The sequence below is a fragment of the Chlorocebus sabaeus genome, chromosome 9 (assembly GCF_047675955.1).
Source record: "Chlorocebus sabaeus isolate Y175 chromosome 9, mChlSab1.0.hap1, whole genome shotgun sequence".
In the NCBI taxonomy this organism is placed as follows: domain Eukaryota; kingdom Metazoa; phylum Chordata; class Mammalia; order Primates; family Cercopithecidae; genus Chlorocebus; species Chlorocebus sabaeus.
Genome location: NC_132912.1, coordinates 20,891,459 through 20,904,260, shown reverse-complemented (window position 1 = coordinate 20,904,260; position 12,802 = coordinate 20,891,459). Strand labels below are relative to the sequence as shown.

General features: G+C 36.0%; 1 protein-coding gene across 3 annotated transcripts in view; it reads left to right on the top strand.

Annotated features, from left to right (window-relative positions):
* The window catches only part of NEBL (nebulette), a 380,625-nt gene that overhangs the window by 304,396 nt on the left and 63,427 nt on the right, over window positions 1-12,802 (top strand). Inside the window, exons 10-12 of one of the 3 annotated variants that reach the window (XM_037983387.2) lie at window positions 3,136-3,240; window positions 5,261-5,368; window positions 10,359-10,469. The exons of the other annotated variants lie outside the window; for them this stretch is intronic. Coding sequence (XP_037839315.2) covers window positions 3,136-3,240; window positions 5,261-5,368; window positions 10,359-10,469 — 324 coding nt within the window. The remainder of the gene's footprint in view (window positions 1-3,135; window positions 3,241-5,260; window positions 5,369-10,358; window positions 10,470-12,802) is intronic. 3 annotated transcript variants of the gene reach the window in all.

The window sequence follows — 12,802 nt, the reverse complement described above, 5'->3', positions numbered from 1 at the left end:
AAGACCCCTAGATGTCTTTAGCAATATCAGAATTACTTTTATTTTAACCTAAACTCTATAGAGTGATATGAGTGCCTTAATTAGTGTGTAAAATCATTCTAATTAAAATTTTGGGAACATTTTCCCCTGGAAAATGGACCTCTCGTAGTATTCAGTTTCTTTTATAACTTTACATAAATTAAGAAATGTGTATTTTGTGTAACTCTGTGTATCTCCCACTAGGAGGCAACAGAGACTGTTATATAATGAAAGACACACATTCGAAGTTCTTTTGCAGATCTTAATTCAAATAAGTTTTCCTTGTTATTTTTTTGTTTTTGTTTTCTTAAATAGGAGTTTCTGAAATTCTTTGTAACTAAAATGGATAATTGTGTTGGGAACAATATTTACTGAATTTTTCAGTACATATTAATTATTTTAGACATTAATATATATCTGTTGTGGATTTTAACTCAGTAATGGACTATGTTGTAGTTTGTTACATTCATGATTATTTTTTAAATACGTATTACAAGATAATTTCTAATCAGATTATAAAGTCTGTATTATTATCTTTCCGGATTTTAACTGGTTAAAAAAAAAAAAAACAGTTTTTTTTTAAGATGGAGTCTCACTCTGTCTCAGGCTGGAGCGTAATGGCGTGATCTTGGCTCACTGCAATCTCCACCTCCCAGGTTCAAGCGATTCTCCTGCCTCAGCCTCCTGAGTATCTGGGACTACAGGTGCACACCACCACGTCCCACTAATTTTGTATTTTTAGTAGAGATGGGGTTTGACCATGTTGGCCAAGGATGGTCTCGATCTCTTGACCTGGGAGCCAAGGGTGGGAGCCAACATGCCTATCCCAAAAAAAGGCTTTTTAAAAAAAATATTAGGAGAGCCAAAATTTATAACTTGTTTCCTTCAATCAAGATGTATTCTGTGGGCTGGGTGCAGTAGCTCCTGTTTGTAATCCCAGCATTTTGGGAGGCCAAGGCAGGAGGATGGCTTGAGGCCAGGAGTTTGAGACCAGCATGGGCAACATAGTGGGACCCTAGCTCCACAAAAAAATAAAGAAATTAGCTAGGCATGGTGACATGCACCTATAGCTCCAGCTACTCAGGAGGCTAAGATGAGAAGATTGCTTTAGCCCAGAGGTCAAGGCTGCAGTGAGCCATGATCCCTCCACTGCACTGCACTCCAGCCTAGGTGACAGAGCAAGACCCTGTCCAAAAAAAAAAAAAAGTACTATATGAACATTTTCATGACCTTCCTGGGGGTGCTTTCCTCCCTGATTTTATTCTGGTTAGGTTTGGGGGAACATATATTGCAGCTCCCTAATTGACTGGAAGCACTTGAGGCCAGGCTCCCTCTGGGGATTATTGCTTTGTCTCACATGAAAGGCAGCTCTCTCGTGGCAGGACAGTTGGGCATCTGTTCCATTCCTAGCACTGGGCTTTCTTCCTCTTTCACTCTGAAATCCCTGGAGCATCCCCTAAGATCGAAATGCAAATTTCCTTATGGCCAACTCTTTCCTGCTCCCTTTCAAATACTGTTTCTGTATCCCTCCACTCTATTGTCATTCTTACTGGCACCCCATTGCCTAATAAGCAACTGTCTTTAGCTTCTTAAGTCTCTGTAGCCTTGAGTCTTTAAGAGCTACCATTTACTTCTAAAGGTCTTTTCCAGATAAGGCAAAATAACTAAGTGTCCAATCTCCAATGATAGAAATCATGAAATAATAATTTTTAAAATTTTCTAATTTATAATTGTTATTGATACATAATGGTTATATATATTTATGGGGTAAATATAATGTTTTGATACAGGCATACAGTGTGTATTGATCAAATCAGGATAATTGAGATATCCATCAATTCAAGCATTTGTCATTTCTTTCTGTTAGGAACGTTTCAATTCCACTCTTAGTTATTTAAAAATGTACAATAAGTCATTGTTAACTATGGTCACCCTATTGTTGCATTGAATACTAGATCTTCAACTCATCTCTAACCGTATTTTTGCACCCCTTAACCATCTCCACTTTATCTCCTCTCCCCATCACTCTTCCCAGCTGCTGGTAACCATCATTCTACTCTGTCTTCATAAGTTCAGGCTCCCAAGTAGCTGGGGCTATAGGTGCGTGTCATCATGCCCAGCTAATTTCTTTATTTTTTTGTAGAGCTGGGGTCTCACTATTTTAGCTCCCACATATGAGTGAGAGAACATGTGAAATTTGTTGTTCTGTGCCTGGCTTATTTCACTTAACATAATGACCTCCAGTTCCATCCATATTGTTGCAAATGGCAGGATCTCATTCATTTTTGTGGCTGAATAGTATTCCATTGTGTATATGTACCACATTTTGTTTATTCATTCATCTGTTGATGGACACTTAGGTTGCTATTGAAACAATTTTTGTCATATTGCTGCCTGTTACATTTAACATCTTTCAGTGGCCAGACTTGGCATCCCTGTTCAATTTGGTCTCTTCCAAATTCAACTTGTTTTCTGTAGGTCTAAATAGTAGCCTTCATCCAATTTTTTCACCTTAAAAACTCAACTGGCTGTTCCCAGATTTCTCAGTTTCTCTTCTGGGCACCTTTTACCCTTTTCTTTTAGGAAAAATAGTTGAATTATTTCTCTTACATTTTCCTTGTGACCCTCAATCTTCTTCATGGTGGAGTCTTTTTGTATAGGAATTTTTTATTCCTTGCCTCTGGGTTTCTTTTCCTTTATTCTTTTTGTTTTTCTTTCCTTCTCTCCTTTTGAACAGTGTTAAACATATTCCTGTCATAAGATAAGAGCAAGACAAATTGTCTTTATTTTGCTCCACTTTACCTATTTCCATGAGTCCCAGGGCTAGCTTTCTGTTGCCACTCCCTGGTGTTATGAATATCCTTTACATTATGTTTGTGGCTAATTGTCCTCTGCCTCTCTTGTGTGTTTCATATGCTGACCTAGAGTGGGTCTGTCTTGCATTGTCTGTGTGTCTCAGTGTCAGAAACCTCCTACCTGCCAGCCAACTGCAGACGGGGACTTGGCAACAGCTTTGTAGCTCTCGGTGGCTTGTATTGTGCAGTTTGCATTTCTAAGTATTGATGGCTCTAATCAGTCTCTTTGATTCTAAATTTATTTTCACATTCTGTATTTTAGCGAGAATATAAAAAGATCTTTGAGGAAAACAAAGGAATGTATCATTTTGATGCAGATGCTGTGGAACATCTGCACCATAAAGGCAATGCCATCCTCCAAAGTCAGGTACGCACTTGCTGGGCACCTACCCTCCCTGCCAGGAAGCCGTAAGCATCCTGAGGCCTGCCACTCACTGCCGTGCATCTTAACTGAGAATGTACAGTTGCAGAAAAGAATAAATCCTGAGAATGTTAACATTACTTTTGAAAATCTCAAACACTATTTGCTATGTACATATTGGGGTCAGGGGAGCTTGAACCATATTTCAATCTAAAGGCATTTTGTAAAATAACCGTTACTTCACATAATTAAAAAGTTACAAGATAGGAATTAATTAAACTATGGTCAAACCACATGATGATTTAAATTTTTCTAGTGTCTTGATTTGTCATTTTGAGCAGTAACATTAATTTTCCAGGTGCAAGGTTTATTATAATTTCTTATTTCAATTATGTGTTATTAAAAAGGGAATACAGTCTTACTAATGTATTCTTGATTAATATTTTTTTCCAATATGAAATTCTAGGTACTCCCTGAATAAACTTAAAAAAAGTCATCTCTCTAGCATACTTTAAAGTCGCTATTTTTTAAAATTTCTGAGCTTAAATAGTTGCAAAAGATGTCAGTTCCAGCATCTGTTAAGATAAAATTTTATATCAGTCTTTTAAATCTATTCTGTGGAATGTAAAGTCCATAAAAATTTCATACTCACCTTCATTGGTTTTAAAAATAAACAAAACAGTTCCCCTTTAAGTTTGGAAATACACATCATTTCTAAAAATTTCTTATTTCATTTCATTTATTTCACAAAATTTTTGTTTGAGATAGAGTCTCGCACTGTCACCCTGGCTGGAGTGCAATGGCGCAATCTCGGTTCACTGCACCCTCTGCCTCCCAGGTTCAAGCGATTCTCCTGCCTCAGCCTCCTGAGTAGCAGAGATTACAGGTGCCCGCCACCATGCCCAGCAATTTTTTTTTTTTTTGTATTTTTAGTAATGACAGGGTTTCACTATGTTGGCCAGGCTGGTCTTGAACTCCTGACCTTGTGATCTGCCCGCCTTGGCTTCCCAAAGTGCTGGGATTACAGGTATGAGCCACCGCACCTTGCCATTTCACAAAATTTTATCCTAGTGGTGTATGCTATTATACTTCCCAATACTTTTATTGATCACTCTATCATATTCTTTGCAACAAAATTATGTCTACAGATAGGTATTTAAAAATGTGTCATATTTCCTGTTTCATAAAGTTCTAAGTTTGAAAAGTTTCTTTTGGGTTGAATTATCATTAACATTATTATTTTAATAACAAATAATTTTATAGATAATTATTAAACAAATTTTATTGAGAGTGCATTTCTGAATGAAATGAAGTATAAAAACTTCTGTGAGTTTAATTGTAAAGAGTATATTGCTTAAAAAGTCAACCATTTTGATGGCTTACATATTACTTTTTGTTATTGGAAGATAAAAAATACCACTCATTTTATAAACCAAAGATGAGGATTGACTGTAATTGAATTAAATAATTCATAATTTGATATTAAATGTTGCATAGTGAAATTGATATAAATCATATAAGGTCTGTGTGAGTGTTTTACTCAGTGTCTATGAAAATATTCAGCAGTCCTGGAGGACATCATCTTCCCTTTGACAGAAAAATAGAGGATCATGCCCATGTTTTCTTTCTTGTTCTTGATTTCCCAGTCGACATCAATGCAATCTCAGGGATCTCTCTCTTTCTCATACCTACTACCTATGTGTGTATGCCATTTGCATATACATATTTAACCCCATATATATGATACATTGTCTATATATTCCAGTCATTTGACAAAATACTTTATACAGGTCCTAGAACTACATTAGTTGTTCTAAATTATTTTTATCCTTTAGGAAATTTTCTATTACCTGTTTACTTTCCTTGTATGTCATTAACCAAAGGGAACCCAGTGATCAACCTAAATGGCCAGAATAATATGATTTTAGAAGACAAGATGACTAGTTTTGAACATATATTTTGTCTTACTTTGCTCTGTTTGTATAAGGGCTCTCGATTTATATATGCTTTTCTTTTTCCAATGAAGGTTAAATACAAAGAAGAATATGAGAAAAATAAGGGAAAGCCAATGCTTGAATTTGTTGAGACACCATCGTATCAAGCTTCAAAGGAGGCTCAAAAGATGCAAAGTGAAGTAAGTCAATTGGTTTGTTATTAATTGCTTAATGTAAATTTGATGTTTTGTCGTTTGAAAGGATGCAGAATGTTCAGTGGGTCTAGAAAGAGTGCTGCTCTGGGCAGATTCAAGGACCTGCTTTCTAGACCCAGCCACCCCCTGCCTGGGATCTTGTCTAGGACATTGAGTTTATCTGGTCCTTAGCTTTTCTCATTGGTGAATATGGATCTTAAGCTAGATGAGCTTTTAAAGTTCCCCTCAGTTCTAATTTCCTATGATTATATAACTGACACTTTCAGATGTTAATTTTACCTTTTGCCTTTCAGATGTTAATGTAAAACTATAATGAGTTCATAAAAACTAAAAACGAATAGCTGGTTGCTTTATTTGCCTGGCCCCCCCCTTTTTTTCCCAATGAAAATAGAACTAACATTTTTTAAATACTTACTACATGCTAGGTAATATGCTAAGAGTCTTATATATGTCAGCTTATTTAGTCCTCCAAGTAATGATGCTAGGAAGGTGTTCTCTGTAGATTAAGAATGTGTCTACTGAAATTGTCTTAGATGAAATTATATATCCAGTAAATGTTAATGTTTTAGGACCTGGTCAAAATCATGAATGATTCCCTTTTCTCTTTAGTTTATGTTTTAGTCCATTTTGTGTTGCTATAACAGAATACCAAAGACTGGGCAATTTATAAAGAACAGAGATTAATTTCTTTCAGTTCTGGAGGCTGGGAAGTTCAAAATCCAAGAGTTTACATCTGTCAAGGGTCTTCTTGCTGCATCATCCCATGGCAGAAGGTGGAAAGACAGAGAGTGCTTGCACACTCCTTAGAGGAGGGGATGGGAAACTCATCCTTTTATCAGGATCCCAACCCCATGATAACAAAACCATTCCCATGATATCGGCATCAATCCATTCATGAGGCAGAGCCCTTATGGTCTAATCACCTCTTAGAGTTCCCACCTCCCAATACTGTTGCATTGGGGATTAACTTTTCAACACACGAACTTTGTGGGGACACATTCAAAGCATAGCAACATATTTGATTGATTTTTTTTCAATAAACAATTAAGAGTTTTTTCGGCTTACCTACTTTATTCCCAACCTGAGATTATGGTAACATCTCGATATTCCCCACACATTTTTTTCTCTGTTCCAGTGAGACTTATTTGTGTGTGTATGTGTGTGTGTTTTCCTTCCTACCTTTTCAGGATCAGACACACGAGGTTTTGTCTGCAGCCTATATCAAAGTTTTGTGGGTGCAGCTGAGTTCTTAATGCAAAGGGACAGAAATAGTGGATGCTGGTCTCAGTCCAATACAACCTTCATGCTAGGCATGCTCAATGAATAAGATCCTTTCTGTTGCCCAATAACAACATCAAAACAGGCAGAAATGATAACTTGTGGACAAAAAACTCTCAGGAATTTTATAAGCATTACCCGTGCTATTTGTTGAAATGTTATAATTCATCTTCTTGGGGAAAAGGCACTCAGATATTACCATGGTTTATTGAATAGACAAAGTTGTTTAATTTCTTCTTCAAGCAAAAAGGAAAAAGAATTACTTGTATTTTTCATGTCTTATTCAGTGGTCTCCAGTCTTTTTGGCAACAGGGACTGGTTTCATGGAAGACAATTTTTCCATGGATTGGCAAGTGGTGGTAGTGGTGGAGGGGATGGTTTTAGGATGAAACTGTTCTATCTCAGATCATCAGGCTTTAGTTAGATTCTCATAAGGAGTGCACAACCTGGATCCCTCGCATGCACAGTTCATAATAGGGTTTGCACTCCTATGAGAATCTAATGCCACTGCTGATCTAACAAGAGGCAGAGCTCAGGCAGGAATGCTCCCTCACCCTCGCTCACCTCCTGCTGTGCAACCGGGTTGCTAAGTGGCCATAGGTTGCTATTGGTCCATGGTCTAAGGACTAGGGACTCCTGTCTTATATCTTCTTAAGCCAATGAAGAAGAATCTGATAAAGAAATATCAAGTAACCATTTTGATTAAATTAGTTATTTGTTTTAAGTGAATTGATACTAGTGAGTTTGGACAAAGTTCAGAAACCCTGTAAAAATTTACATTTAATGGAATAAATTTCCCTAGAATACCTTTTCTTCCTTCAGATAATAGTGTGTAAACATGTATAAACTATATGAAGTATTTTATATATTCTTTTCATTGCTTTACTATCTTCCACTGCAGCAGTACTTTTTGCATGGAGTAGAGCCACCCAATGAATGTCCCCATTTTGTAGAGATAATGTGGCCATTGTCACTGATCCACAGCCCAGAGAAACATTTCTACTTTCAGGAGGTGTCATAATGCTTTTGCTTAGTGGGTCTTCTGAAAGGTTAACCCACTTCCCATTTAGAAAAAAAATGTACAGTTTGCTGCCAGCGCTGATTTAATTTTACATAAACAGGCTCTTTGAGGCTGAAGCAAATCGGACCTGATTTGCAATGTGAAAATAAAATATAAAAACTGTTTTTAGAGTTATTTCTAAACAGAACTTGTCTCTAATTCTAATGGAACAGACAGGTTTATAATGTTACATTAGGACTAGGGACAAGAGTATTCTTGAGGCAAAAGGGCAATGGGTTAAGACAATATGAAGTTGTTAACAAATTTTCACTGAAAGACACAGGGATCAAAAATCACTTTCCTTTTCTGAGGACATTTCTGGCAGCATCAGTATTTCAGGCTGGGCCTCCTCTTCCAGTTCCCTCCCCTGCCCCTTTCCCTTTACCCCCTCCCCTTTTCTTTGATCCTCAGCCCTAGAAACATTCATGCTGAGCACCCTTTTATCATTCTGGTTGCGCAGTTTCTTTTTTTTTTTTTTTTTCTACTGTGGATAACTTTGCTTTCACTGATAAATCCAGAAACTTATAATTCATGATTAATATATTTGAATACTACGTTTCTGTAGCAGAAATGACAATAGTTTATGATTTGGGATTTTAGGGTAGTCTCTCTTTTCTTCACCCAACTTCTTCTCTCTCTCTTGCCAAGTGAGACATGTTTTCCCTGACATATATTCCCTTTAATTATAGTCATTGACTATTAGATTTTTTTAGGCTCAACCATCATTTCTTGAGGAGAATGAAATCTTTCAATAGAAAGTATCTTTGGACCCAATTCATATGCTAAAGGTTAGAAAAATAACTAAAAATCTTAGACAAAGTTTGATGTGAAAAATGTTTTTAAATATAGGACCGATGAAGTAGGTGCAAAGAGAATCATCTGTCTTAGAGATGTTTTTTATTCCTAAGAGGTAGGTTTGACTACCTCGAGTTTCTCGAGGAACTTCCTACAGGTAAACTTAAGTATTTATGATCCCGGGAAAAGCCACTGGTATCTTTGCTATGGCCTATAATTAAGTTTATCATGCTTTCTTCCAATACCAGATATAGGTTTAATGTGTGTGTTTTCTGGAGGAAACCTTTAAATCTGGCTTTGAAACGTTCGTTGTCTTATTTCACAAATACAGCTTTCTTCAAAAAGCATGCCCAAAAAGTTTTTTTTTTTTTTTCCTAGCTATATATTTTGGCTACTTCTAGTCATAATTAACCTCCCTTAATGACTTACTTCAGTAAAATAACTTTTTTTTCAGAAGCACTTTTTGAAGTGAAATAGCTGATGTAAATGAATGCATGAATGCACAGACATATTCCTATTTCACCATTTAAAGAGTCCTTTTTAGCCTGGAGATGCCCTAGATTCAGCCTAACTGTTATTTCTACTAGTTCCACATAAGGAAGAGGAAAGTTTCTAGTCATTGTATCTCAGTTCTTTAGTTCAGAATGTTCTCAATGCAACTGCTTATTTAGCTTTGCTAGACTTTCAGAACATCCTTTGTTTCTCTCCTTGTGGCTATATCCACATCGTTAGACTGCTGTGTGGAACACATGTGCTAAGTGAGGAGACAGTGTGTTTCTCTTATTCTCCTTCATGGGTTAGAGACATTCTTTATACTATTACCTATCTCTGTAATGAATAAATAATGAACCTGGAAATAGCTTCTCATTTTGCCTGAATAACAATTTCAGGCAGAATTTATTTATTTTTATCATTTCAGGGATGCAATTTGAACAAAATATTTGGTTGGTAAAATCTGGGTCCTTGTTTACTAGATATTTCACATGGATGGATATTTTTGTTGTTTATAGTTTATAGCTGTCTTTATAGCCATAAAGCATGCATTATTACTGATTTTTCAAATGTGTAGTTCAAATGTTAGAATTTAGAGAATCATAGCCAAAGAGTGGCAGAGTGTGTTAAAAGGGCTAATGGTGGTCTGAATCTAAGCCCCCCACTATCACCGTCGTGTCCACCTTTTATTTCTTGTTGTGAACTCTCACTTAAAGGAGGAGTTCAGTTATAAGGTTCAAGATAAAATTCTCCTCACAGCACAACTTCATTCATATCAAACACCATAGATGGTAGAGAAATATTCTCAACTCCAAAATCATTCAAGGGAAACCCCTTCCCTAACCCTCAATCAGCATTACATTTTAGAAGTGGTGTTTCCTGAATTTGCAAAAGTCTGATGAAGAAGGATGATGGGGACATGAACGTTAATGCTCTTGGGTTTGATGCTGCTTGGGTTTGATGGCTTCCATGCCACCAGATTTTCTCCCAGTCAGTGGATCCACTCTCCTTGGAGTAAACCAACTGGGGGATCCAGTCAAATAGCCAGTCTTGTTGGTTCTTCTCCGAAAAATGGGCTGATGTTAATCCTAGACTAGTAGGATGTTAGGAAACCTCACTCAGAATTTTGTGATTTACCAGAGGAAGAGGCCACTTAATAATTCTCCTTTGTTTGGTAGAATTCTTAAATTTGTGGTAAAGTTGAACTTATTTCCCTGTTGATAGGATGACCCTTATGTGGTAGAACTACCTAAGAAAACATCATTTTTGTTTTGGGAACTCTTGTTCAAATCTCTTTTCAATGGTCACTGATATTTGCTAACTTTAAAATTATGTGGTCTTATTTAACAGAAAATTTACAAAGAGGATTTTGAGAAGGAGATTAAAGGAAGGTCATCACTGGATTTAGACAAGACTCCAGAATTTTTACATGTAAAGTACATCACCAACCTTCTGAGGGAGGTACGATCTTGGTGTTTACTATTATATATCACGAAGAAAAGTCAAGAAATAAGCCAGGAAATATTCAGCTAATTCTCTACTAATTCAGTGTTTGAGATATTAAGGCATTACTCTTTTTTTTCACTTTGATCTTCACTAATAAAATTTTGCATTTTCATTAAAAACAGGAGCGTGTGTGTTAACATTTCCAATTAAAGTTGCAAGAAGAAATTGCCCAGTTCCTGGGAAAACTTGAAAAACAGCCTGGTTTTTTGTTTTAGTTGTAGCTCAGAAGCTCTATAAATAGTTTTATAGTTTTATAGCAGTTTTTTAAAAAATGTTTTGAATATGGGTGGAGAGAGCTTGATTCTTTCAAATTTAGTTATTATAAAAACATTTTAGAACCAGCTTTTCCTGTCGCTTTCCTGCAGCAAATGTCTCTAAAGGAAGGAGGAAAAAGACCAGAGTTCTCTCCCTCTCTTGACATTTGATATCAGAAATAAGATGCTCACATGTGAAGGTCTGGATAAATGCTACATTACTTAAAAGTAGTTTGTGTTCTAAGTACGGAAAAATAATATATTTAACATGTAGAACAGAGGAACTCATGTCCACTTTTTATTTTATTCTCTGCAAAAATTTCCCCAAAAACGTAGTGGTGCACTTTTTGCTCACAAGTAATATATTAAATTTTCTTAACATTAAGACCTTAAAATTAAAAATATGTCTATAGTCCACCGATTTAAAAGCTAATTTTTCTTTGTTTTTTAAGTGGCCAAAAAGTAGCTCATAGATTTTCCAAATCTGCTTACATGCTCTTTGTATTAAGGGAAAGTGTTCCCTAAGTATAAATGTAGTATATAATGTAATATATGTATATATATTATACACAATATAATAATGTGTATTATGTGATATATAAGTGGAATATATATTACATATATATATATGAAATTTCATTTCATTTTGAATTTTTGAACTGAGGAAACTATTCCTGAAGGAAATCTCTTAGACGAGTGAAATAAATTTGAGATTAATTACCTATAGGAGCACATCATCATGAACTTCTTTAATAAGCAAATGCTGACTGGCCGTACCATTTAACTGGTTTTAGAAATTTAATGTGATTCAGTGTTGTAATATATAGTGTGCTGAAATAGACATGTAATTTCTATAAGAGTTCTCTTGCTACACTATCTTTTCTCACTTCTAGTTCCTAATAAAAATTTTTGAAGTTGAAGGCTAAGCAAACGGCAACTTCCTAGAGAGTAGAGCTAGGACATAGTGGCAGGAGGAGAGGATCGGGAGAGGTTGGTTAACAGATACAAAGGAATGAGCTCCGGTGTTCTGCAGCGCCACAAGGTGCATATGGTTAACTATAATTGATTGGATATTTTTAATAAGCTAGAAGAGAGGATTTTGAGTGTTCACAACACAAAGAAATGATACATGTTTGAGGTGATGGATATGCTAATTACCCTGATTGGATCATTATATGTTGTGTACACATACTAAAATATCACTCTGTATCCCATAAATATGTACAATTATGTGTCAACTAAAAATAAAAGGGGAAAAAAAAGAGAAATAGTTGACCGTAAGGCTTTTAAGAAGAAAAAAGTTTAATAATTTTTAAAACAATTTCAAATAATGGCAACTTCCTACTACTGTTGTCTTCCATTTAAAAATACACTATTTATGTGAACTTTTTTAAAGGAGAATCTTTTTTTTTTATCACTTATGTACAAATGGCAATGTAAAGTCTATTTTGAGATTCATAAATGACTTTACTATGTGCCATTGCCTTTTTCTTTTATTCCTGTTTTGGAGTGAGTCTTAATTTATTAATTCAGAATACACGCATCAGGGTCGGAAAAGGCTCAGAACACTACATTCTATTGGTCTGTTCAGGCTGCTATAACAAAATATCACAGATTGAGTGGCTTAACCAACAGACTTTCCTCAAAGTTCTAGAGGCTGATAAGTCCAAGATCAAGGTGCTGGCAGATGTGATTCTTAGTGAGGGCGCCCTTCCCGGCTTGCAGACAGACACCTTTGCGCTGTGACTTCAGTAGAGGGATAGAACTGTGGTCTTTTTCCTCCTTCGTTTAGAGACATTAATCTTATCAAGGGAGTCCCACTCTCACAATCCCATCTAACCCTAATCACCTTCCAAAGGTCCCACCTTCAAGTACGGTCACACTGGGGGCTAGGGCTCCAACATATGTATTTTGGTGGAGAGAAACATTTAGTTCATAACGACTATGATGCCAGGTGAAATAAGCCAGGCACTGAAAGACAAATCCTGCATATTCTCACTTTTATGTGAAATATAAAACACTTGAACTCTTAGA